This window comes from Seriola lalandi, unplaced genomic scaffold (assembly GCF_002814215.2).
Source record: "Seriola lalandi dorsalis isolate HSWRI2012SDOR001 ecotype SW California unplaced genomic scaffold, Sedor1 jcf7180002054262, whole genome shotgun sequence".
Lineage (NCBI taxonomy): Eukaryota > Metazoa > Chordata > Actinopteri > Carangiformes > Carangidae > Seriola > Seriola lalandi.
In genome coordinates this window covers 37,179-64,853 of record NW_019524815.1, presented here as the reverse complement: position 1 = coordinate 64,853, position 27,675 = coordinate 37,179, and the positions used below count along the sequence as shown (strand labels likewise).

General features: G+C 37.6%; 3 protein-coding genes across 5 annotated transcripts; 1 reads left to right on the top strand and 2 right to left on the bottom strand.

Annotated features, from left to right (window-relative positions):
* The first annotated feature begins 182 nt into the window (after positions 1–182).
* Positions 183–26,722, top strand: pm20d1.2 (peptidase M20 domain containing 1, tandem duplicate 2). 3 transcript variants are annotated; one of them, XR_015437186.1, is made up of 14 exons: positions 183–458; positions 592–678; positions 2,636–2,871; positions 2,979–3,065; positions 3,166–3,299; positions 3,490–3,609; positions 3,724–3,799; positions 3,887–3,948; positions 4,026–4,104; positions 4,207–4,278; positions 4,370–4,535; positions 4,621–4,720; positions 12,192–12,328; positions 26,387–26,722. XR_015437186.1 is itself a non-coding variant. In XM_023405087.2 (13 exons), exons 1-13 carry the CDS (start codon positions 239–241, stop codon positions 5,254–5,256), a joined length of 1,569 nt encoding a protein of 522 aa, XP_023260855.1. In that variant the 5' UTR covers positions 183–238; the 3' UTR covers positions 5,257–5,650. The 3 variants fall into 3 exon arrangements, 1 of the variants encoding a protein (XP_023260855.1); XR_015437185.1 differs by lacking the exon at positions 26,387–26,722 and adding an exon at positions 18,912–19,107; XM_023405087.2 differs by lacking the exons at positions 12,192–12,328; positions 26,387–26,722 and adding an exon at positions 5,127–5,650.
* Positions 5,946–10,980, bottom strand: LOC111654185 (acidic mammalian chitinase-like). The gene is made up of 12 exons (XM_023405088.2): positions 10,899–10,980; positions 9,710–9,741; positions 9,604–9,630; positions 9,285–9,489; positions 9,140–9,196; positions 8,886–9,051; positions 8,631–8,755; positions 8,376–8,499; positions 7,260–7,442; positions 7,018–7,134; positions 6,765–6,897; positions 5,946–6,567 (listed from the first exon to the last, which is right to left on the bottom strand). Exons 2-12 carry the CDS (start codon positions 9,732–9,734, stop codon positions 6,299–6,301), a joined length of 1,431 nt encoding a protein of 476 aa, XP_023260856.1. The 5' UTR covers positions 9,735–9,741; positions 10,899–10,980; the 3' UTR covers positions 5,946–6,298.
* Positions 14,821–25,003, bottom strand: LOC111654158 (uncharacterized). Its single transcript, XM_087173637.1, has 13 exons — positions 24,904–25,003; positions 24,257–24,303; positions 22,747–22,778; positions 21,354–21,380; positions 21,025–21,229; positions 20,863–20,919; positions 20,058–20,223; positions 19,824–19,948; positions 19,610–19,733; positions 19,342–19,524; positions 19,103–19,219; positions 18,856–18,988; positions 14,821–18,606 (listed from the first exon to the last, which is right to left on the bottom strand). The coding sequence occupies exons 3-13, from the start codon at positions 22,769–22,771 to the stop codon at positions 15,413–15,415; spliced, it is 4,356 nt and encodes a 1,451-aa protein (XP_087029763.1). The 5' UTR covers positions 22,772–22,778; positions 24,257–24,303; positions 24,904–25,003; the 3' UTR covers positions 14,821–15,412.
* Positions 26,723–27,675: the final 953 nt, after the last annotated feature.

Below are 27,675 nucleotides of genomic sequence, written 5' to 3'. Positions count from 1 at the left end.
TAAAATGTACGTTTACTACATGAGGAACATTACCACTGCACGTTACTTTCTAACATAATGGTAGCTCTGAATGAATGACTGAACCAGGTGAGAGGGTAATTAAACTTTGATACCATTATTTTGTAGTAACAGTAAATTCGCTTTCTGACCAGCAGGTGGCTCTCGTTCAACATCCTCAAACTAATTCAGTCTGCACTCAGTCACAGTGAACGAGTTCCGCTGTCACAACAAATAAACAATGACCGAGTCGGGGCAAAAGTTCAAAATATTCAAGTTTTTAAAGATTATGATTAGCAGCTTCCTCATTACAATATTATTGTTATTTACTGTAGCATCTATCAGGACTTTCTCACTGGACGTAAATGCCGGTCTTCAACTCGCAAATTGGGAAAAGACGAAGAACATCTCGCTCGTCATAGACCATCATCAGAGAGAGGAACTAATAGCAAATTTTAAAGGTAATTTGAGTCGTGTTTTAGACGAGTACCTTACCTAGTTAAATGTTCTCGTAACATTGGGTGGAAAGCACGTTAAAGAAATGTGGAGAAGCCACCATTAACAGACAGTGTGTCTCTGAATCCATACATCCAGAGGCTATTCGGATCCCCACTGTGTCTTTCTCCGGGACGGAGAGCAACAACACTGCGCTGCTTGAATTCAACAGGCTCCTCCGTAAAGGTAAAGCTGGCACTAAAATATTATGAGAGACTTATTTGTATTGTACAGTCACGGTTGTGTTTGGTAGTTAACAGTGGCTTCACACACCCACAAAGTTGCGGTGATTTAGCAGAGCAGTTCCAGCTAACTTTACCCAATAGCTAATGTTTAATAGTTAAGCTAACGTTAATATTGAATGCCGAACATGTATGAAGACAGCTACTAAGCTACATTTCAGCTAACGTTAGCTAGCCACGCAGCTGACACATAGACACGTTGTGTCAGCAGGGTTTTTGTGCTGAGACAAATGGTAACATGGCCGTATTAACCTCCTATGGGGCCTTCGGGCAAACACTTGTTGTTGGGCACCCTAGGGTTGTGAAGTGGAGTGGATAGATTGTTCCAGAAATGTTTTTTTCCCTATTCTGTATTTCTATCTAAATTTTTTTAACACCTGTAGCATATCCATGCAATTATTCAATCAGCTAATCATGTGGCAGCAGTGCAGTACATAAAGTCATGCAGGTACAGCCCTGGAGCTTTAGTTAATGTTCATGTCAAACATTAGAGTGTTGGTGCCAGACTGGTTGCTTTGAGTGTTTTCTGAAACTGCTGATCACCAGGGATTTTTATATAAAACAGTCTCTAGAATTTACTCAGAACCGTGCATAAAAAAATCCAGTGAACCGCAGTTTTGCTGTTGATGAGAAAGCTCAGAGGAGAATAACCAGACTGGTTCGAGCTGACAGAGAGGCTATGGTAACTCATATATATTATTTGGTTTTCATTGATATTAATCCTAACATCTTTTGGTTGTAGACTGTTGGTCCGATTAAAAAAAGCCATTTGAATAAGTTAATTTTAGATTAGGGGATCCAAATTAGAACCTGTTCCAAATTACAGAACTGGATACCTGTAAAAACTATTAGTTTCTTTTACCTTGCAGTTAAAATAAACATAACATAAACATAAATAGACATCATATGAAGAGGACACTAACACTGCCAGTCCAAAGTATCAGGAGCAATGTCTGTGCCTCTGCCCCTCAAAACATTGTGCAATTACGATTTTACATTAGCCACAAAGAGCTTCAGGCAATAATGCAGCTAAACCTCTAATAACAAAGGCCTAGATTCCAAGATCACTTTTCAAATGCATATGCTACATATTTCATTAGGCCTATATTATGTGTGACTATAAATGGGTGGATTCAGTTATTTAATTATTAAATAAAGTGTAATTCCTAAACAATCAAACTTATCAAATTATGCAGACCTAAACAATATGGCGTAAACATAGGGGTTTTGCGACACCTGGCCAGTTGCCCACTTCTCCTTTAGACAGCTTACAGTCTTTCATGTGAAATTTTAATACAGACTTTAGATTACGTTTACTTTAAATATTTCAAGTTATGGTATTGATTTATCCCAGCCATATGATATATTAATTACTCTCTATTCCAATGCTAAAATATGAAATAGGGTTTGTACTGGCACTTTTGTCAATCGATTAATTAATTAATCAATCCTTTTTGTCTCCAAAATGTCAGACAATAAGTGAAAAATGCCCATCACAATTATACTCTCTTCCCTTGTTTTTTGTTACCAGCACTCCCAAACCCTAAGATATCGAGACTATTGTCAAAGTTAATCAGCAAATCCTCACACTTAAGAAGCTGGAAACTGCAAATTTTTGGCATTTTTGCTTGAAAAGGGACTCAGACAGTAGATTAATTATCAAAGTAGTTGCTGATTGATTTATCTTCCAGCTCTCTATATAGTATAACAAGTCAGACATGTCAAAAGTGTCGTGTTTCAACCTTTATGACACCAGTTTCTAACATAGCCTTTGTTTTGAGGATAATGCTGATGGCATCTTCAGGATTATTTTCACAGACTCTGGTGCTCCACTAGAGCCACAGCAGGTTTTATACAACTAGAGTTCCACCTTTAAGCTTGCGCTCTTCTTCCTGTACCAGCTTTCCCAACAGTTTTCTCTTCAAAATTGGTTCATCATCAGTTGGTGGCCAACTACAGCCACCTATTTTGGGTACAAGGATCACAGCCTGACTTAGCGCCATACCTGCTGCTGGCCCACATAGATGTGGTACCTGCTTCAGAGTCGGATGGCTGGGAAGCACCGCCATTTTCTGCAAAGGAGATAGATGGCTTCATATATGGTAGAGGGACCATCGATGACAAGGGCTCTGTAATGGTGAGGGAACAAGTGGTATTTTGCGTGATCTCATGGAATTGAATTACATACTTATTTACCTTTCACATGCTAGGCAAGGCTAAACTAATATGCCTTATTTCTCCCAGGGAATACTTCAGGCGCTGGAATACTTGCTAATAAAAGGCTATGCTCCACGCAGAGGATTTTACATTGGTCTTGGTCATGACGAAGAAGTAGTTCAACTATTCATACAACTTTCTTGAAATTTTGAACTTAAACAAGAATTAAAATACTATATTTGAACATCTGAATCCTTCTGTATTCCTTTTAAAGGTCGGTGGTTACAAGGGGGCAGTGAACATAGTGCCAATGCTGAAGCAGCATGGTGTGCAGCTGTCGTTTGTCCTAGACGAGGGCCTTGCTGTACTGGATGATGTCATCAGTGGTCTTGAAGTACCTGCTGCTCTGTGAGTTCCTGCCATACTCTAACGTAACAACTCAGCACGATATTTACGGTACAGCTTTGGCTTGGTAAAAAGTCCAAGCCTGACATCACAACAAAACTCACAAGCATATTATAAAATTGCATGTGTCCTTTAAATTGCGCAGGTGACTGATTGACATTCTGTTTTTTACGTGTGTGCTCATTGTTTACAGAATTGGGATAACGGAAAAGGGCTCGGCCACTGTAAAGCTGAGTGTGTCTATGGCCCCTGGTCACTCCTCAATGCCTCCCAGAGAGACCAGCATTGGGATCTTGGCTGCCGCAGTCAAAAGGTGAGAGGAACATACAATGTATTGTGGTTAGTCTTTGTGTTCATGCTGTACCATATGTTTGACTACAAATTTTATATATACCATCAGACTCTGACTGTCATTTTGATTCCTCAGACTAGAGGAGAACCCTATGCCAAGGTTATTTGGTCATGGGCCTGAGCGTGGAACCTTTGAACACCTGGCCCATAAGGTAAGGACAACCAGCTTCTTGTCCACTACTCATCACAACTTGTAGTATTTTAGATCTCTCCCTGTTTAACTCGATCTTTGACTTCAGTTCAGGCTTCCAATGAAGTTCATAATGTCGAATTTGTGGCTGTTCTCCCCACTCCTTGGCAGGTAATTACATCCTAAAATTTATTCAGCATGTTATCTTCTGACTGTGTCGTGTCTAATTAGAAAGTTTTGTATTTCAGGGTACTGGAAAGAAAACCAGACACTAATGCTTTTGTAAGGACAACCACAGCAGTTACCATGTTTAATGCAGGAGTTAAGGTACAGTTAATAATCATAAAATTGAAGGTTATTCACAGGAAATTAGATTGAAAGCAATTCAGTTTGCCTTCAAAAAATCCTAAATTCTTTCCCACCTTGTAGGTGAATGTCATCCCTTCCCTAGCTGAAGCTTATGTAAATCTACGAATCCACTCAGCGCAGTCATTACAAGAGGTAGAGTCAGAAAAGTAATTCTCCTTTTTGAGAATTCCTGATATCACCATGAATTTTCTGAGTTGAATAAAATGTGTGCTATCTCATATAGGTACTGGACCTCGTCCGTTCCACAGTGGGTGACCAGCGAGTGAAGATCGAGCTTGTTGATGGGTTTGACCCTCTGCCTGTCAGCTCAGCTGATGAACAGTCCTTTGGCTTCCAGATCATTAAGAAAACTGTGTTGGACATGTTTCCAACAGTTACAGTTGCTCCAGGTAGAGTCCAGACAGATTTAGTTGCATAAAAATTAGGTTGTTAAGGTATTTAAATATTCCATAAGTGTTTTGATATAATGTGCAGGTATCTGTATTGGGAACACAGACAGTCGACACTTCAAAGACCTGACCAGTGATATCTATCGCTTTGCCCCTGTCTGGTTTAAACCAGGTGATGCTAAGAGGTAAGAATGTGTCTAACCCTGATTATAATTACTCTTAGGAGAAGTCTCAACAAAACCTGCTGCAGTCATTACAATGAAATGCTTGTGCAGTGTAATGATTGACAAACTGTAAAACAACTTCCTGAACAAAAGAGTGCTTTCTGCTGTTGGTCACATGTTTGCATCACAAACTTGTGATGTAAATATCTGACCTACTTGTACAGTACAGACGTTGAGCTCCTCTGGAACAAATACAATAAGAAGAGTTTTAACAGCTTGCCCAGTTTATCCCTCAGCTTTGGTAATAAAAAGCCATTATCCTGCAAGAACAGTGACAGGCAATCGAATAAAGGAAACACATTTTCCTCTTCTTAGATACTGTGAATGAATGCTATTAGCGGGAAAAACTTTTTTTTTTCTTTCTTAGATTCCATGGCATCAATGAAAGGATTTCCAAAAAGAACTACGAGGAGCTTGTACTATTTTACTTCAGCCTGATTCAAAACTGTGACATTCAGAACCTCCCTGAGCCTCACAGCTCTGTCCATGAACTCTAAGGAATTGACAGTATTGATAACAAGTCAAACAAATGCAAACCTATGTTAATGTTAGTCTGATTAATTTCAAAAGCACTCAACAGGACCATGGCCTGACTTACTCCTCTTTTTTTTTTTTCAAAAGCAAATGATTCTACAGAGAGAGATTCTACATTTTAGAGCCAGAAGATAAACTTTTTCAGTGGCCTGTAATTTTAGGGTTACCGTAAAACAGTTACAGTAACTTACTAATTTCAATCTTGTGTGATCAGATACATAGTCTTGATCTTGTTGCAATGAAATATTCACAGGTCAAGTATATGAATCTCCTTTTGTGTTTGTGATGAAGATTGCTACCAAATTATTATGTTATAATTTGATGAAGTGACTGAATAAATACAGTTGTGCTGAATAATACTGTATTACTTAAAATGATCAACTTCTATATTAAATATTTTTGGCTGCTGATGATAGACGATACAAAAATATGCTGCTTACTGAAGAAATTCTGAATTGTGATATTTAAAAAGTATTTTATTACTTCTTGTTGAATCAAGTACAGTAGTTTATCTCTTGAAGAATGCTGTAGTATCACTGACTGACACATTAAAATTAATCCTGATTTGTACAGGGGATTTGAATTTGCACACAAGCTTGACACAAACATACAACAAAAACAACAATTACACCAAATAACATAAGTGATGATCTAAGGGTTATGTTATATATTTTATTTAATTCTGAAAATAGTACACAATCATGACATCACAATTTCCCTGTATTTTATGTTAGAAAAAAAGCTTATTCTTACACTTCTACTATCTAATAGGAGGCATTCAGCTAGACTTTATTACATAACACCGCATAACAAGAACCTGACATTAAAATGAAGCAAAGCATTTTTAAAATCTTATTCTGAATAGTGAAGTATAGGATGAGAACACATAAAGCTTTATGTAATGCATCCTTTTCGATAGTATATATTATTATTAATTATTATTTTATTATTTTATTTTTAATTAATTATATTACCACTCCTGGAGTATTAATGACAGACTCCCACTTAAGGGTGTCCACAGCATTTGCAGCTATCTCGGAAGACTAAACCAGAGGGACAGTTTTGGACATATGTAATGTCATTGAAACAATTGTAAAAAGAATTTAAGTTACTAGGATTGGGATAGAGCCCGCTGGTCTTTCCTATGCAGAAATTTGGATCAGATTGCTCAGCACAGGATGCGGCGGTGGCAGTGGTAGTGGTGGTAGTAGTAGTGGTAGGCTCATCTTTGGTGACTGCAGGTGGAGTCTCATCAGTGGTGGGAACTCCTATATCTAGAGAGGTTTGTGGAAGGTGTGGAAAAAATGAGTCACATATTGTAAGGTAGTGTTATCTGATCATTACATGGTCTGACTATGACTGAGCTTAACTGCTGAAATTTTGCACAAAATTTCATTTTTATACCTCTACCATTCTGCAGGATAGGATAGATAGTTTTTTTTGTTTTTTTTTTAACAACGTTTCGGTTTACCTGACACCAGAAGAGTATGCAGATGGCTGATTAGGGGGTATTTGCCCTGTTTACAAAACTGCCCATTAAAATCATCCAGGTCCAGAGACCAGACAAAGACGCCTCCGAAGTTGTTTTCTTTTAGGTAGCTGACCTGTGAGAATTCGATAGTTCATAGTCATGATAACACAGAAATGGTTTAACTGGATGTTTCTACAATTAATAATTTTCTAAAGAATTATTGAACAATAGTTTTAATGAAACGAATGGCTACCTTAGCATTAATGCTGTCTTTATTGTCAAATCCGACCCACTGATTTCCTGTGGTACCATATGGAACTTTCTGGTCTGCAATCCACTGGACAGTTTTTCCCTCAAGATTAAGACAAACCTGAAAAGAAGAGTCAAATTTTAATCCAACATATTAGCATAATAAGAAACATGACCCACCACACCATAAAATCTGTATGTATGATTAAGCCTATTATTTAGATTGATTAGAGATTTAAGTTTCACCTCATAATAGGACCAGAAGCCTGCCTCCTTGGTGTAACGACCCGCATTACCAGCACCACTGATTGGTGCTCCAATCTCACTGGATTGAAACGACAGGGTAAAGGTTCGCCCATATGCAGCAAATCCCAAAATCAGCTTTTCAGCAGGAACCCCCTGGTCTCGCCAGTACTGCATTGCAAAGGCCTGAAATGTGGAAAGAATAAAAAAGTGGCTTTTGGAACTGTAGTGTTTGGCATATGTCACTGTTGATTATAGTTATTACTTTGTGGCTCTGTTGGCATATACCATTTATAAATAGATTATGTAACTTAAAAGAGCTATTTGCAATTTTTCTACAGTTTTCGACTCTACATGGCCAACGTTAACATTACCGGTTTTGCCAAGAGCTTCTGGCATAATTGTATTTATAATACAAGAGGTTAGATTACTCTTTCTGCTAGTTCTTCAGGTAAGACTGGATGCTATAGTTACTCTGTATTGGAAAGTTACAAGATGGGCCAAGCAGGCGGGTGCGAGCTGGTTAGCATGCTAACTTCAGCATAAGAAAAGGAGTGATAGAAATAAAAGCAAAACAAGAGGGTTGCTTTCAACAACTTGAGACAGCTCTTGATGAATAAAGGAAAGATTTTTTGATGTTCAACTTACAAAGTGTCCTCTAGGCTGGTAAGGAAACAGTTTTTAATGCTAATGTTGGCTATGCAGCAGTAGCAAAATATAAAAATAGCTCCTTTAAAAAGTATATGCTACTAATAAATGAATGCCACTTGTGTGTCACTGAAAGGTACCGCCTCCTACTGGCAGAGTTCCATTTAAAACTGGTCATTTATACTACTATTTGTGCTGGAAACTATCATTACTTTATATCAATGCTGCTATTGGCATGTAGTTATGTTTCTTTCACATTCAAGTCACATTCATACTGGGATATGATACTTTAATGGTATTGAATACCATTTGGTCATAAATGAACATGACCAATTCAATCTGAAAATTAATACATTGAAACAAATTCATATTAAATTAAATTTGTTGTATTAAAATAACCTCTTAACCCTGCATCAGTTTTAGCCCAATAATAATCAATTGACAAATGATGGTATGAAATCCGCTACTCACAGTATTTAAGTAAATACGACCTCCAGTGTCTTGGGATCTCTGGTTTAAAGGGCTGTGATGTCCTGTGACCCTGTCCCAGGTGCCATGAAGGTCAAATGTCATCACATTAATGAAATCCAGGTACCTAAACAAAAAACAAACAAACAAACAAACAAACAAACAAACAAACAAACAAACAAACAAACACAATTGTAATCAAGTGCAGCAACACATGACAGCTAGTCACTGGAAATATAAAAATAGCGGAGAATTTACTTGGCAATCTCTGCGATTTCATAACTGGCATCGATGGTTCCTTTGCCAGCAGAAACAGCAGCGGTGACCATTAATCTGGGACGGCCACTTGCTTTTCCCTCAGCCTTGTAGGCAGATAGGAGTTCCTGTACAACATACAAGCATGGGTCAGTCTGCCTTGATTAAATGTCAAATTACATAAATGAGTATTCAAAACCATATCCATCATATATAGTATATTTATGATGACTGTCTCAAAGAAATTATATTTCTGACCTTGCACAACAGCGTGAATCTCTGTTTGTCCTGCTGACGGCTTCCTCGTGTACCAGGGAATTCCCAGTCCAAGTTTATCCCATCAAAGCTGTATGTCCTCAGTAGTGCGATAGATGACTGGATGAACTTTCTTCTGTTGGCTGCTGTTGATACCATGGTGCTGAATCTGGACATTAAAACAGAAATGGTGCTGAAGTAGACATGCCATGTATTCAATTAGATATTCTTAGGTATGTTGTATTTACGTATCGCACTTTTGTGTGCCAAAGTTCCAGCCACCAACTGCCAAAAGGGTTTTGAGATCTGGATTCCTATGTGAGAATAGAAGTTAAGCAGGCGTTATTTAATACTCCAAAATAAAAGACAGTTTTCAGCATATTTAATGAATTAAGCACTGACCTAGATTTCAGTCCATTAAAGGTTTTGTAGCTTTGTGTGTCACCTCTGTCAGAAGGGACCAGCTGATTGGCATTATTAATGCCAGAAAAAGCAAAGATCAGATGGGTACACAGGTTTGGATCAATATCTGAGAGCGTGAACTTCCCTTCCGCTGCTCTATATTTGGACCAGCTGGTGTAGTAACACACCAGTTTGGAGGAAGAAGCTGAAATATTTAAGACATCAGTGAGTTACTTTGAGATGAATCTCATTGTTTAACAACATTAATTATTTAGGCATTACATTTAAGATTTTTTGTTATAGCAAAATACAAACTCACACAAGCTGATGACACTTAAACAGAGACCTTCAAAGAGAGAGACTCAGTCAGTATTTGGTTAAAACAGCCTTTGTAAACAATTTGATCGGTTTAAAAAGTCCTTTACCTGCAATTAGAATTGGTGCCCTCATGTTTATACTGTGTGAAAACACAATTGGAAAAAAGAAAAGAAAAACTAATTTAATTATATTATTAATAAAAAAAGTATACGCAAACCATAATAATAATTACTCAGACACAAATAATTTCACTGTAGTAGTTTGTTGCTGTATTTAATTAACAGAGGTGGACAAAGCACATAACTCATAACTTACTTGAGTCAAAGTTTAGATATGCCTGCTGAAATATTACTCCAGTACAAGTGAAAATTGTTCAGTCAAATATTTACTTGAGTAAAAGTACTGGAGTACTTGCTTTTAAAAATACTTATTCAGAAGTAAAGTTTTTTTAGTATCAACACATTGTTGTATTGTTCCACATTTATAGAACCCAATGACTCTGAAACAACCTACTGAATGCATTGACTGTATGTGCTAATGGCATAAACATCATTTGATGAGACTCCCAGATACTGTGAATGTCATGACATGTCAAATGTGAAGTCAATTCACTGAAGCGAGGATTGAAAATTTATTTGCTAGTTTGATATGCTACCAAAGAATACTAATAAATAAGAATGGACTAAAATACCCATTATTAATCCTCATCCTTGAAGGACTGTGTATTTACTAAATATGTACGCTGTGTGTTCATCTGTAGAATTAGCAAAGGGCAGAAGATATAGATTAGAATGTTTTATTACAACATCCAGTCAAAAATTACTACAACAATATTTAACAAAACAAGAAATTATGTAATAAAAGGACTTCCATAATAAATCAAAATTGTAAGGACTGTAAAGGACAAACTCAGCAGCTGAAAATACAAATGTATCCACTGAGATTTGAATTAAATTAAACTCTTTCTTGAAAGAGATTAGAAGATTGTGATATTTTATACTATTTTAATCACATAGGATGTTACATGTCTCAGGTGTTGCCAGAATTGATCTGATTTAACATATTGGTTACTGCATCGCCTTTAATCAACCTATTATGGTTGGCCCCTTCATTGCAGCATGTCTGACAATGAAAATGACATGAGGTATAACATGAAAATAGAAAATGCAGGCACTTCCCTGTTAGTTCAAGCAACCCTCAAAATGTGTCTGTTTGTTTAGTTTGATAAAATTACTGCAAGATTTTCTCAAATTTTTTAAAAATAATTTAATAATATTAAAGAAGGGTAATACTTACAAGTATGTTGGAGATGGAGGCTACTACAGTCTCTCTTTACTGTGGCTGAGGATGTGTGGTGATGAACCTTTATAGTAGACAGCTAAAGGAGGTGGAGCATATTTAGAGGGACAGTTAATACAATGTTGTCTATGTTGTCTTAATTTTTTAAAAGTTAGATGATAACATAATAGAATAGGCTCACATAATATATACAGAGTCATCAATTTTGTTTTTCAGAATCAATTGCAATTTCAAATACAAATCTATTTAAACCTTTTTAAACACTTGTATAACAAACCTTGATAAAATGTTATTTTAACTATTTTTAAACCTGCTGAATCACCATGAGGTTCAGTCTTGTGTTTTATTTCCTTGTTGAAGGGTTACATCTTTATTGACATTTGTATTATAGATTGTGCTGTTAATTTAACAGCATAATTGCCATGCATACCTGGATAATGTCAGTCACACCTAAGCCAGTTCATTCTATTATGGAATTTATGTCATGCTGTAATTGTTTTTTTTAAAGGTCACACGTGTACGTTTGACACATGTGCACTTCTTTTTTTTTTCTTTGAGTTTACTATTGCCTATACTATTGGCAATGGCTTTAGAAAGAAATCAAACTAATTAACTAATTCAGGCTAATTGATTAACACCATAATACTCTCTTATCCTGATATGTCATTGTGGCTTAACAAATTTTTGTGGTATGTTGCTAATCCGACTAAATAAAGACACTCCTACTAGTAAAGATATATGTTACTACCAGATTTGATCTGTGGAGTTAAATGGCTAACTGCCAATCATGGATGGCTAAACTATTAGAATGTGAGACATGTTATTAGATACCACAACAGTTCATTACTTTATACTAGATATAACGATGAGTACAGAAACTTATCTATGGGTGACAAGGCAATTGTAATGATGTAAAATGTTTTGAAGCCCCCCTCTGATGAAAATCAACTTTTTAACCTTGTTAAAATGTCCATAAGGTGTTACTTATATAATACAAGACATATCATGAGTGAAATATGCAATCAGTGGCATGAATTAGTATTGTCATCCTTGGAGCTACAGTGAACCAATGGCAGTCTAAAAAAGGGATTCTTACATCCTGGGTTTTATATGTCACAAACCTAAGGAACCAGGCAAAATAAACCTGAAACCTTGTACTAGTACAGAGAGCGAGAGTTTGCATCAGCACAACCCCTAACAGTGTGTCAGCCACTGCCAGTTACAAGCCAACAAACTACTTAGTAAAGTAAAAGATGCTAACTACGCTTACCATTCTGATATGTCTGCTAGATGCCAGTTTTGGTCACAACAGACTCTTCATCTAAGTCTGGGTCTGACTGAGGGTCAAACATGTGGCTGAGTCTCTCCGAGCAAGCAGCAGTGGTGGCTGAGGCACAAGGCTTGATCCAGAATTTCTCAATGAGGAAGTAAGCAGCTTTTTTCAGTTGTTTTTATTTTTACAAACTCACTTTAGTTTTTTTAGTTTTTTTTATGTAGGAAAATTGTGTTTAACAACATATTAATTTTACATAGGTTAAAATGTATCTGGAGGGGAATTTTAAAAGGAAACTCAATGTGCTTTATATTAAAATTCACACGGTATCAAGTATGGTAACATAAGCTCTTATCAGACTATTTTGACAAATCATGAAAAGTAAAAAAATAAACAAAGTTGTAGGTACAAGATTTTAAAAAACAAGGGTGTGGGAAGTATTAGTTGTTATTTGACAGTTTTTGAGTGAAACTAAATATTCTGTTTGTAGAAAGTAAGTAAGGAAGTAGAAAGAGTTAAAAACAAACAAACAAATTATTATTATTGAGACACGTGATGAAGGTCCTCCTTGTTGCTGTAAGTACAGCATGGTGCGGAATGTACCGACATACCTGCGTCAAATCCCTCCTTAAAACCTATGCTGTGCTGCTTCTAATGTAATGATTGTTTAAATAAATCAAAACATACTCAACAATCGGTCCATCATCTCAGATTATTTTCTTGCAGCTTGTCATAATCAACATGGACAGACAACTAATTTGATGATGCAGTTAAAAAGTCCTGCTGTTTGCCAACACACACTTGCCAAACCTGGTTTATACCTTGTGTGTGTGAAAATGTATGCTGTAGATGTTTTCCTTTATAAGACATACACGTGTAAAGGTTTTCTCTAACCTGTTGTCTTACTAGAGCTACATCAGAACATTCTGGAACAAACAGTACATTTAGACTAATCAAAACATCAGGAAGGAAGGAAGGTGCAGAAACCTTGATAATACGAATATAGCAGCATTATATAAACATTATGTTATGTTATGGATTATTTATTGGCATGGATATCTCTGGAGTCCTGCATCAAAATGCAAATCCAAATGAAGCAGAGTGCTCAATGGCTTTCACATACAGTAAGTCCAGGCAACCTTTAGGTGTTCTTGAAGATGTTCGCCGAAAATAAAAGGTTCTTTGGGCACTCTTAGCTAGAGCAAGCAAAAAAGTTATATTAAAAGCCTTTATCTAATTAGGCATAAATAAAATGCTGGCTGGCTTTGACCTGACAGGCTGGAATTTGTAAAAAAGTTTACACCTGGTGCTCCTTATACACAATGTGGCAGAAATAAACATTGCATTGCATAATTAAATAACCAACAACGAAGAGGAGAACAGTTATCCCAATGATAACAAAATATTAATATCATAATAAATAATTATTATGAAAAAAAGATGACCATACAAATCCTATTACTCAGGACAATGCGGTCTCATTATTAGATACAGTTAAGAAAGTTTTCCCTCTGCAAAAGTATTTTTTTTAGATGTTTAACACATTGTGCTCTGAAGAGACTACAGTTGCATACTTTTTAACACACATTTTCATATGTTATATATGAAATAGTATTGTCTATTGGTCCAGCAAAATAGTTAGCTGTAAATGGCTGAAGACGTTTTCTTGTAGTCTTTCTGATCATGGTGTGAATTCTCTCAGAATTGCAGTATTTGAAGATGTTTATAAGGAGTCAGTATTTATTAAAGCTAGACAAATAGTGTATGTAAATAAGTGCAATATGCATCAGCCATGTCATTAGCTGCATCATCTAGACCAATCATGCTAAATATACACCAGAACATACCCATTGAATAAGCATAGAAAAAAAAGAGGCATGTCAGACAAAAGAACGAGAACATAATGTGCACAGCTGATTTAACTGAAACATTTACAACATTTTCCCTCATACAACAAGTTTGGGAAGATGATTTGTGTTGTAAAAAAATCTTGCCCAGCAGGATCCTTATAACTCATAACAGTTGTTACTCAGGATTGTTTAATTATCTGTTTTAGCCAGAGGCATATCGTCACGACAGGCAAACCAGGCAAATGCTTGGGGCCCTCAAGCGGAAAAAAGGCCCCCAATGTATAGATGTATAGATATACTGTAGGTACAAATTTGAATATACAAAAGAAGATCTACTTTGGAAAACATTTCCAGACAAATAATCCAACTACTGCATCGTAAATTAACTTCAGTCTTGGTTACAGCTCTGCATTGTCAGTAAAGCTCTTGCTTGGATATCAAATTAATATTTTTATTTTGTGTTTTAATTGCATTGATCTGATCATATAGTACCTGGTCTGATCTGAACTAAACAGAATAGCTGCATGTTAGAAGTTTACAAGTTTGATCAGTTAAATTTGTGTGTTGTGAAACAACTCTGATAAAAATCACTTGTTATAGATAGATAGATAGATGTTGATCTGGGGATAGATTGATGATAACCAGTTAGGTAGCTTGTTTTCATAGCATATTCAGTTCACTTTTATTTGTAATGCGCTAAAACACTATGTTGTGTCTTTTATCCCATAAGCACCTGATAGACAAAGAACAACCAACAACAACATAATAACCAATCTTCCAACAAAACATGGAAAACTTGTAGAATTTTTGTAATTTATCATTTTATTATTATTGATTTATCAATTCAGTAATATTTATTAGAATTTATCAAAGTAAAGCTTTAAATGTATAAATATATGCTATATGTAACAGGTGCATGGCAATCATGTGAGGGCTAAATATAAACCAACAAAAAAACACATCCATACAATAGGGTAAGATACACCAACAGTAAAATATTTATGCAACAACCATATAATTAAGTAAGGCATGGTAGACTAAATAATGGAAGAAAGGATAAAAAGAACATACATGATCAACTGGTTTAGATATATTAGATATTAATAAATAAAATAAATAATGTGGTATATTTACAGACATGAATGGGAGGACATTTCATTGGCTTATGGAAATCAATCTGTAAATCTTGACGGATTCACCTGAAAGTGTTAATGCAAGCATGTAAATGGTGTTTTCAAACCTACATGTACCTTATTGAGGCCTAAACAGAGTAAAGTAATTTTTCACACAAAACATCAGTGAAGAATCATAACAAATGATACATATAACATCTGTTGACAGTAACCCCATTTTGTTGATAAGAGTATTAACACATATCTTGCCACTCTTTAGGGGTAGTCACAGCATTGGCAAGATTCCTTGAAGATCAACCTTGCTTGGCAGTATTGAAGGTGCACTGCTTTATCACCACAGTTGAAAAAAGATTGTGGGTCTTTAGGGTTGCTGATAAGCCCACTGTTTTTTCCTGCACAGAGACCTCTAGAATTTCCTGTTGAAGTGGGAGTAGTGGTTGTGGTAGTGGGAGTTGTGGTTGTGGTAGTGGGAGTTGTGGTCGTAGTAGTGGGAGTTGTGGTCATGGTTGTGGTAGTGGGAGTTGTGGTCGTGGTAGTGGGAGTTGTAATTGTGGTAGTGGGAGTTGTGGTAGTGAGAGTTGTGGTCGTGGTAGTGGGAGTTGCGGTTGTAGTAGTGGGAGTTGTGGTTGTAGTAGTGGGAGTTGTGGTAGTGGGAGTTGTAGTTGTACTAGTGGGAGTTGTGGTTATGGTAGTGGGAGATGTGGTGGTGGGAGTTGTGGTGGGAGTTGTGGTTGTGGAAGATGTAGTTGTAGTAGTGGGCGTTGTGGTGGTGGGAGTTGTGATTGTGGGAGTTGTAGTAGTGGGAGTAGTGGTGGTGGGAGTTGTAGTGGGACTTGTGGTTGTGGTAGTGGGAGTTGTAGTTGTAGTGGTGGGAGTTGTGGTAGTGGGAGTAGTGGTGGTGGGAGTTGTAGTGGGAGTTGTGGTTGTGGTAGTGGGAGTTGTAGTTGTAGTGGTGGGAGTTGTGGTTGTGGGAGTTGTGGTGGTGGGAGTTGTAGTTGTAATAGTGGGAGTTGTGGTTGTAATGGTGGGAGTTGTAGTGGGAGTTGTGGTTGTGGTAGTGGGAGTTGTAGTTGTAGTGGTGGGAGTTGTGGTTGTGGGAGTTGTGGTTGTGGGAGTTGTGGTGGTGGGAGTTGTAGTTGTAATAGTGGGAGTTGTGATTGTAGTAGTGGGCGTTGTGGTTGTGGGAGTTGTGGTGGTGGGAGTTGTAGTTGTAATAGTGGGAGTTGTGGTTGTAGTGGTGGGAGTTGTGGTTGTGGGAGTTGTGGTGGTGGGAGTTGTAGTTGTAATAGTGGGAGTTGTGGTTGTAGTGGTGGGAGTTGTGGTTGTGGGAGTTGTGGTGGTGGGAGTTGTAGTTGTAATAGTGGGAGTTGTGATTGTAGTAGTGGGCGTTGTGGTGGTGGGAGTTGTGATTGTGGGAGTTGTAGTAGTGGGAGTAGTGGTGGTGGGAGTTGTAGTGGGAGTTGTGGTTGTGGTGGTGGGAGTTGTGGTAGTGGGAGTTGTGGTAGCGGGAGTAGTAGTGGTGGGAGTTGTAGTGGGAGTTGTGGTTGTGGTGGTGGGAGTTATAGTTGTAGTGGTGGGAGTTGTGGTTGTGGGAGTTGTGGTGGTGGGAGTTGTAGTGGGAGTTGTGGTTATGGTAGTGGGAGTTGTGGTTGTGGGAGTTGTAGTTGTGGTAGTGGGAGTAGTGGTTGTAGGAGTTGTAGTGGGAGTTGTAGTTGTGGTAGGGTGAGTTGGGGTAGTGGGAGTTGTGGTGGTGGGATTTGTGGTAGTGGGAGTTGTAGTTGTAGTAGTGGGAGTTGTGGTTATGGTAGTGGGAGTTGTGGTGGTGGGAGTTGTAGTGGGAGTTGTGGTTGAAGTAGTGGTTGTAGTAGTGGGAGTTGTGGTTATGGTAGTGGGAGTTGTGGTGGTGGGAGTTGTAGGGGGAGTTGGGGTAGTGGGAGTTGTGGTAGTGGGAGTAGTGGTTGTGGGAGTTGTAGTGGGAGTTGTAGTTGTAGTAGGGGGAGTTGGGGTAGTGGGAGTTGGGGTAGTGGGAGTTGTGGTAGTGGGAGTTGTGATGGTGGGAGTTGTGGTTGTAGTAGTGGGAGTTGTGGTTATGGTAGTGGGAGTTGTGGTGGTGGGAGTTGTAGTGGGAGTTGTGGTTGAAGTAGTGGGAGTTGTAGTGGGAGTTGTGGTTGAAGTAGTGGGAGTTGTAGTGGGAGTTGTTGTTGAAGTAGTGGGAGTTGTGGTTATGGTAGTGGAAGTTGTGGTTATGGTAGTGGGAGTTGTGATGGTGGGAGTTGTGGTGGGAGTTGTAGTGGGAGTTGTGGTTATGGTAGTGGGAGTTGTAGTAGTGGGAGTTGTGGTTATGGTAGTGGGAGTTGTGGTGGTGGGAGTTGTGGTTATGGTAGTGGGGGTTGTGGTGGTGGGAGTTGTAGTGGGAGTTGTGGTTGAAGTAGTGGGAGTTGTGATGGTGGGAGTTGTGGTGGGAGTTGTAGTGGGAGTTGTGGTCATGGTAGTGGGAGTTGTAGTAGTGGGAGTTGTGATGGTGGGAGTTGTGGTTATGGTAGTGGGAGTTGTGATGGTGGGAGTTGTGGTGGGAGTTGTAATGGGAGTTGTGGTTATGGTAGTGGGAGTTATAGTAGTGGGAGTTGTGGTTGAAGTAGTGGGAGTTGTGATGGTGGGAGTTGTGGTGGGAGTTGTAATGGGAGTTGTGGTTATGGTAGTGGGAGTTGTGATGGTGGGAGTTGTGGTGGGAGTTGTGGTTATGGTAGTGGGAGTTGTAGTAGTGGGAGTTGTGGTTGAAGTAGTGGGAGTTGTGATGGTGGGAGTTGAGGTGGGAGTTGTAGTGGGAGTTGTGGTTATGGTAGTGGGAGTTGTAGTGGGAGTTGTGGTTGAAGTAGGAGTTGCAGTGGGAGTTGTGGTTATGGTAGTGGGAGTTGTGGTTATGGTAATGTGAGTTGTAGTGGGGGTTGTGGTTGAAGTAGTCGGAGTTGTGGTTATGGTAGTGGCAGTTGTGGTGGTGGGAGTTGTAGTGGGAGTTGTGGTTATGGTAGTGGGAGTTGTGGTGGTGGGAGTTGTAGTGGGAGTTGTGGTTATGGTAGTGGGAGTTGTGGTGGGAGTTGTAGTGGGAGTTGTGGTTATGGTAGTGGGAGTTGTGGTTATGGTAGTGGGAGTTGTGGTGGTGGGAGTTGTAGTGGGAGTTGTGGTTGATGTAGTGGGAGTTGTGGTGGTGGGAGTTGTAGTGGGAGTTGTGGTTGAAGTAGTGGGAGTTGTGATGGTGGGAGTTGTAGTGGGAGTTGTGGTTGAAGTAGTGGGAGTTGTGATGGTGGGAGTTGTGGTGGGAGTTGTAGTGGGAGTTGTGGTTATGGCAGTGGGAGTTGTGGTGGTTGGAGTTGTAGTGGGAGTTGTGGTTGTAGTAGTAGAAGTTGTCGTTGTAGTAGTGGGAGTTGTGGTTGTGCTAAGGTCTGGAAAATCTGAAAGAATGAAAATCAAATATTGTGTTAATTGCTATTTAACCCTACTTGATCATCACGTCATACTTTAATATCAATGAGCATGAGCAATTGGACTTTCAAACAGAGAGAGAACACAATTGCGCTATGCGTAACTAAAAGTAGTAAAATCAATAAAAGATGATAAGATTAATGCTGATGGCATTAAATCAAACGATAAACCACCACCTCATCACAGGATACAGCAGACACTTATTGCATTTTTGTCACCTGGAACAAGGAGATCATGCACATGGCTGATGAGAGGATATTTGCTATCATTACAGAATTTTCCAGTAAAGTCATCCAGGTCCAGAGACCAGACAAAAGCTCCTCCAAAGTTGTTTGTTTTCAGGTAGCTGACCTGAGAGGATGAAGAAAAAACACACCAGCTGAAATCATTTAACCATCATTCCATCAACTGTCCATCAACTATCATTCATTTGCAAAGTTATTATGGAATTAAACAGATGATTACCTTTGTTTCAAAGCTTTCTTTGTTATCAAATCCAACCCACTGATTTTCTGTGAGGGCGTATGGAACTTTCTGATCAGTAATCAGCTGGATTAGAGCCCCTTCAATATAAAGACAAGTCTGAAAGGAACGGGGAAACAATATATTTAGATCTAATGAAATTTGTCACACTACGCAGTGAAAGCCGTTAGTGTACATTATTAATTAAAATATATGTACACAGCATAATAATATAATAATACCTCATAATAGGCCCAGAATCCATCTTCACCAGTGTAGCAACCTTCTTCACCAGTGCCGTTGGCTGGTGCTCCAACATCAGTGGATGGAGAAGACAGGGTAAAAGCTCGTCCATACGTTGCCAGTCCCAAGTTTAGCAATTGTGCTGGTGCTCCTTGGTCCCTCCAGTACTGCATGCCATCCTCCTAAAATGTGAGGGAAAAACAATTAGGATGACAACTATAAATAGATATGGGGTCAGACAGTTTAAGTATGAATCCTGGTATTTACAGTATTAGAGTTGATTTTGTCTCCAGTATCTTGGGATCCCCGGAACAAGGGGCTGTGATGTCCTGTTACATTTTCCCAGGGGCCGCGAAAGTCAAATGTCAGCACATTAATGAAATCCAGGTTCCTGATAAAATGCAGAGAAGATCACGTTGACCAAAGAACTTCAACAGCTAATCACAAATATAGTGTCAAGAATGACTTTAAAATAGTTTACCCGGCAATCTGTGCGACTTCATAACTGGCATCGATGACTGCCTTCTCAGCAGAGACACTAGCAGTGAGGATTAATCTGTCACTGTTATTTTGGGTTCCTTCAGCCACAAAGGCAGCGTTGAGCTCCTGCACAAGAAGAAAACACGGTTCAGTCTCAATCAAGTTTAAAATCTTAAAATATATATATATGTAATGTATAGAATATTTATGAGAGTCCCAGAAGAAAGGATCTGACCTGGCACAACAGTGTAAATTTCTGCTTGTTGTCTGATTGGCTTCCTGCTGCTGCGGGAAACCTCCAGTCCAGGTTGAGCCCATCAAAACCATATTTTCTCAGTAGTGTGATAGCAGACTGGATGAACATTGCTCTTGTTGTTTGTGTTGACACCATCGTACTGAATCTGGTAAAGATTAGTACAAAACAGTGTTGTCATCATCTATAGAAGTATAATTTGTAGTTACTGACATCTTTAGTAGGCTACCATCAAATTTTTAACAAGTATTAGAAGCAAGTAGGTGTAAAATAAAAAGTAAAAATGTGTGTTAAATTATTATTCAGATTACATTCAAACAAGGAATGGAGTAACACATAAACAATACATTTTTTAATTCTCATTCTTTTTGTAACATAAGTAAAATAATTAACATATAATTATAGTTTTTTGACCACTTTTATGTGCACACACTCTAATATTTGATTATTTTGCACAAAACTAATTTAGGGTTGGTAGTGAATATCATTGTAAGTCAAAATTGTCTACATTCTGGACTATATTGAAGTGTTATTTGCATTATTAGGCAGTTGCTTCAAATTTACATCACACATTTCGTTTGTATGTCATTATGTAATAATTTACTAAATTTATTAATATAATCAAAATATTACAGCACCTCACCTTGTGCTACCTTCTCAATCTTTTGAAACCATGTGTCATACATGTTGTGCAATGCACAAATACAGCATGAAGAATTCAAGAAAATACCAACATGTTGCATTGCTTATAAAAAATGATCAAATGCTCTTCTGCATGTTAACTTACTTTTGTCTGTTAAATGTTATGCCACCAACTGCCAACAGGGTTTTGAGCAGCGGATTTCTGTTGGAGCATCAAAGTTTAGTGATGATTATTTAAAAAAATAATAAAATAAAAAAAAAAAACACAAAATTGAACATAATAATATTGAGAGGCTACAGGTCTGACCTGGTTTTGAGTCCATTAAAGGACTGATAGAGCTGTACGTCAGTGTCTCTGCTGGGGACCAGATCATTCACACTGCTAATGTCAGAAAAGGCGAAAATCAGATGGGTACACTGGTTCGGATTAATGTTTGAAATCCTGAACTTCCCGTCCTCCGCTCTATCTTCAGCCAAGCTGTCATAGTAACACACCAGCCTGGAGGAAGAGGCTGAGACAAGGAAAAAATTGTTTTAAAAAGGATTTAATTTGTTTTTGAAGACAGAAGGTTTATCAAATCTCTTGTTTTCTAGTTAGACTGTCGATTAGAATAAATGTATGTGCTATAAACTTACCCAAGCTGGCGATGATCAAACAGAGACCTTCAGTGAGAATGACAGAACATGAGATTAAAAACAAAGTTCATCCAAATGACCAAAAATTTATTCTTAGGGGTGAATGTAATTTAATTGTACGTGTTAAAAATCAGCAACAAACAATCTACAATATTACTGATAATCCACAAACCTCACTGTACATGTTATGTGAATTTGTGAATTATCCAGTGTAATGGAGACACAGAAAAACAGATTCCTGTTGATTTTTTTAATTTAATCTTTCAAAGTTGTAAGCAACACAAACAACTTCCCACTCATCTTTTTTGTAAACAATTCAATCTCAGTTTCATCAGTCCACCAAAGAGTTTCCTGGTAGCATAGTATTTTGCTAAGGTGCTGTTTGGCAAACTTCGGGCACACAGTGATATTTTTTGGGGAAACAGCTGCTTCGCTTCTCCTGCCATCAACTCCATGCTCCATGCTCCGTGCAGCCATGCTCCATGATTTGTGTATGGTAGACTCAGTCATTTTATTATTAGCCACAGCTGCTAGCCGTTAGCTTTATGATAACTTAAAAAAACAGCTAATGTGGCTATCGGCTAATTGATAATAGTTAAACGGCTAACATTTATGTGTTCTGCCGGCCAGATAAAATAATAACGCAAAATAATTCCAAACGGCACTTTTGCTTTTTTCAATTTCAGCTAAAACAGGTCACAAAGGCCCTTCAGCAGCAGCACTTGCCATGTTAATTTAGTTTTATGCTGGTGACACCAGCTCAGTGTTGTGAACATCAACTAGCATTCATGTGTTCAGCTGCAAGTGAGTGGAGGGGCTGTATGCCAGCCTTTCTGCAGTGGTGCTGTATGAAGTTGTTTGTCAACTGGAGGAGGTGAAGACGGCACTGTCGGTATCGATAATGTTGCAAATGATTATAATCGATTAGTATCTGAGTATTGATTTTTTTGACAACCCTATAACATTGTAACCCTTCCCAGCTTTATGAAAATCAACAAGTCTGGTTTATTAGTCTTCTGAGATTAAAGTAGCTCTAACCCACACCTCCAAGCTTTCATTGTATGGACTCAACGTTTTCTAACTCCTGGCTCCAGTTAGCTTGTGTCATTAGCATTAGGGTTTCACAGGTTTTCCAACCTACACTGAATATTTGAATAATGTATTCAAGATGCATGAGAACAATACAATGATTTGTGTGTTATTAGTTCTGTGTTAGTTATAGATTGTCTTGATAATTGTAACTTTGTGACCATATTTGAAGACAAATCTTACATATAAAAGTAATTCCAGCGCATTAACTTACTTTTTCTTGTCAATATAAATGTGAAAATGTGTTTCTGATTTGGGTGAACTGATTATTTAAGAAACCATTTACTGGATCAGTGTGCCTTACCTGCAGTTAGAATTGGCTTGCACATGTTGATGCTGTATGGATAAAAAGAAATAGAAGAAATTCAAAATCATTGTAACTTGAAATATGAACATCATTTTCACACAAATCTTTACTTTGGGCACCCAAAAAGCATTTCAACGCAGGAAACTGGACATTTTTAATACAATCAATACCCATTATATTTACAGCTTCAAAGGCATTTCAGTAGCTTTTTTTAAAATGTTATTTTTAATGGGCAAGCCCTTTCTTCAATGTAATGAAGGTCTTCATTGACATTAACACATTGGACCGATGTCTGTACAAGGAGACTGTGTAGTTAGATTCCATGAGGTTTAGGAGAATTCTGTATTTGGTTTCTTTTATAATGTCAAAAACACACATTTGTTGATCTGAGACGGCAAAACTGAAATTTAGAAGTTCTATCAGCAGTCAAAGTTCAGTCAAAAACATTTCTCTCCAAAATACTGGGTATTTATATCGAGTGTTCTGAGAGATTTCTGAGAAATGATTATTTGTTGCCACACAAAGTTTGGTTTAGGACTTTGGCAGGTGTTTAACTTTACAGGTGTGTTATTGAGATCAAAATTAAGTTTGTTTTCGAAAATGGGTGTGGTCTGACCCATGAGTGCTGACTACTCATTTAATAATGTAGTAATGACTGCATTATTACATGAATACTAATGACTCATGAGTTGGCATGTCAACAGGTTGATGGGCGACGCCGCTGGTGTGATTCCATTTCAAGATGGTCTGTAATGTATAATGTCATGTAAGCTCTATACCCAGTATGAGTTCAGCTGTTGCAACCCCTGTGACAGTGAGCCAACAAAACGCTTTTAATTCACCCTGATATAGGTTACAGATTTCTTAATACAACCTGTATGCAGAGATTAATGACTATATTAACAGCTGGATAAATCAGAGACAGAAAGCATTGTTTAGAAATGGACGTTTGCTAGTGATGTGGTTAGTAAAACTTACATTTTACATTTACTGATTAAAAATGAATTGTGTCAAATTATTTTAGCATTTTAAGAACACCAGCCACTGCCCTATCATGTAAATTGTAATGCCTGTAGCACAAATCAAATGTGACGCAACATGTAATTTCAACAAGACTACACAAGATAGCATGAAGTTTGATATATCATTCAGGATTCCTTTTATTTTCACCTGTGCCTCTACACACCCAGGTTTACTTTGAACAGTATGTGAACAATTATTTTGATGTGCATTGTACATAGTTGGTGCGGTTTTGCACTTAAGATGTAAGCCACAGCTAACATGCTCCTCATACCACTAAAAGATAGGGCAGATAATTAGTGGTTTGAAAAAAATGTTGCATAGCAGGATGGTGATGATAGCAATTATGCAGAATTGTTTAATTATCTCCTTTAGCAATGGCAGTTTGAAAGAAGAGTGAGAATACTGGCAGGAAAATGCAACTGTACCAACACATAGTCAAAACCAAAGATATGCTTTTTTTTAAACACATGATGTTCTCCCTTACCTTTATCAGGGTTATAGGTTATGATTCAATCAGTGACCAAAGAGCATCTGGAAATTTTGAAGAACAAAGCAAGCTGTTGTATTACAATGCACAAAGAAAACTTTAATTACACGTTGGTGTAATTAAAAGAATAAAAGAAAAGTGATCCAAATTGAGTGAAAAATGTCATTTCCAGACAAATGATACAACTGCTGCGTTGTAAATTATTTACAGTCATGGTTGCAGCTCTGCATTCTCAATGAAGCTCTTGCTTGGATATCAGGTTTCTCTTTTTTATTGTATCTATTGTTGTATTGTATGTGTTTAATCACAGAAGACCTGACAATACAGCACCAGGTCTGATCTGAACAGACTGGTTACTATATGCCTATAATCAATCAAGTTTGATCAATTAACTTCCTGTTTTGTGAAACAACACTGCTTTATGCCTGATAGTAATCACAACATGCTCATAACAGGTAAAGCACAAAGTTATCTTAACATTAGCCTACTATACAGTGCCTGCTGCTTTGACACCCCACCACCCATGACATATGTCTAGTTTAGCGAATGACTTAAAGCATTTTAGTAGGTATAGTGGTATACATAGAAACAACTAAATCTGTGTAAATGTTATTCAATAAAATGTGAGCAAAATGGTTACTTACAAAGATAAAGGTGAAAGAAGCATATACTGTCTCTCCGCTGTGACGAATGAAGAATGACTGATGGGTCTCTGGCTGTTAAATTGGGTAGATAGCTCTTACAGGGTGTGGTAGTAGTTAAACAGGGTGGAGATAATTAATTCAGGGTTACAATGTCCAAAGCAATTAAGGCACTTATAGAAACAGAGACAATAGTACACTGTCACCTCATGTCAGAATCCTTTTGAGCTTATGAAAAATAAGAAGACAGTGGAAGACAACACAGTGGCTCAACTTTGTATTTATCATAATATCATCATTCTAAGCTGTCAGTGGCAAGTAGCATAAAACTGGAAATCTATACTGGGGAACCAGAAAAATGGAAATACTTGTACAAAAGACAACCTTTAATAATTTGTCTGCAGTTTTTGGCTTTAGTTGGTAGTGACAGTAAAGAGATACCAGAAACTTAGGGAATAGAGGATAAATGACATGCAACAAAGGCCCTTAGGTGAACTCAAACCAGACACATTGTCATTATAGGCACTGTTTTCTCTCTCACATAATCAGTCAAAAAGCTAGTTTTCATTGCCAGTAGTTAACGAACTAGCTGAAATCAACAACTATGTTAAACAAGTCATGATGTGATATAAGGTCTTCCAAATGACAACAATTGTTAAAGACAAAGAAACAATAAGTGGGCGGAACAAGGCTAGAATTTTTAAAGCAGCATCATCATTTAAGGTACATCTAATTACATAGTGTAAAAAAAAAAAACAAGAAGAACACACCCACACAAAAGGTAAGCTTTTATGACAAAGGATGCAATTATTTACATAGCAGAAAGTATCATGACATAAGTCATGTCCTAAAACATTGTTTTAAACAACCACACAAATAGCATACACACCCGTTTGAGTGAGAAACACCTAACTACCACCTTGTGGTTATTACTGTATTGACAAACTACTGAACAGTAATGACAAATTTGAAAAAAAACAGTGGTGTCTCATGTAAAGTACCTTTATATAGAACTAATTTGCAACAGCAAAGATGAAGGAAATGTAGTTGGGAACAAATCATATTTTTAAGTAACATAATGAGGAAATGTTCATTTACTTCTATTGCAAATCGCAAATATGTTGATACTGAACGTTGTGGTAAGATGTTCCCTGAAATAGTGAGTTGGAAACAGTGGGAAACAATATTTTCTGGTAGTCCTGCTGATCAGAGTGTTAATTCTCAAAGCATTTCAATATTAGCAGCATTTTCACATTATAGGGAGTCATTTTAGTCATTGTTCATATAAAAAAAAATTATGGAGCTATTTAGTTTTTTGTTAAAATATCTCCCAATGTGCCCAACCTACATTAGTGAGCAAAACGAATGTTACGTAAACCCTTATTGAGCACAGTGCACAGGTTGTTCCACTCCGTGTCACGAGTAAAGAGTCTCTTTCCAACCAACATGCTTTTTACATTGCACAGTAATTTATCTCTCATTGCAGAAGGTGACGGTGATGTCAAGAAATGTTTGACAAACAACTTTAGCTGCGGTGTCCTCAACCAGACAGCTGCAGCTCATCCAGAATGCTGCTGCCAGAGTCCTCACTAACACCAAGAAAGTAGAGCACATCACATCAGTCGGTCCTTAAATCACTGCACTGGTTTCCTTTGCATCAATTGATAGCTTTTTAAATGCTATGGCTCGTCTATAAAGCACTAAATGGTCTTGGGACTAAATACATCTCTGACCTACTTATATGCTATGAAGCAAGTGTTAGCTCCTTTAAAATAAAGCATCACTATTTGTTGTAGCTTACCAATAAATTACATACACAACTTCTTTTTTTGTGTCTGACCTACAACAACTACCTCAGGTTACATCTTTTTAATCTTGTTGTTGCTTTGGCTTTGTTTTGAATGTCTTTGATCACTGCAGAACTTCTTTTAAAATGTTTTTACTATTGATGTCAAAGGTTGGTTGGTTAAAAAGACTGTGGTGTGTGTGTGTGTCTGTGTGTGTGAGTGGTTATTCTGGGGTAACTTCAGGTTGTGCTGGGTGCAGATAAAACCCACAGTAAGATTGTACCCATAGGAAAAATGTTCAAAATGTTCTTGGGTAGCTGAAAGAGGCTGACCTTTGCCTTCCCTTTCTACTTCATAACTTCATTTGAATGTTTTTTCTTTGAGTGCCAGGTAGGTGGCGTGTTTGCACAGTATTTCGTGTCTTCTATAAACACCAGCTAAACAAATTTTATTGAAAGACAAATCCAATCATGTGATGGCTGGATATAAACCAAGAAGCACACATCCAAAAAAAATAAGGTTCAATTCACACAACAGATATGTCGGATTAAATTAAGGCAGAAAAGAGAACAAGAACTTTCACTCACAACTGATGTATATATTCCTACAATTAAAAGACTGCAATAGTACAACACTTGTACATACACAGTACAAATACTCCATATTATATAGATTAAATCATATTGTCTAGTGACAAATATGTATGGGAGCATATCTCTTCAACAATGGTGAGCTTATGGGTAGTGTTGAATGATTCATCTGAAAATGTTGATGCTGACACGTGTAAATGGTGTTTTCATAATTGACATGTAGATGAGTGAGACCTAGAAAGATCAAGCAAACCCACTGTTAAGTATTTTTTTTAAACATAACAGTGAAGAGTCATAAAAAATTATACGTATAACACCTTTTGACAGTGCCCCACTTGAATTAGTAAGAATTACCACTTATGTAGAGGAATATGATTAATGTGCAACTCTTTAGGGGT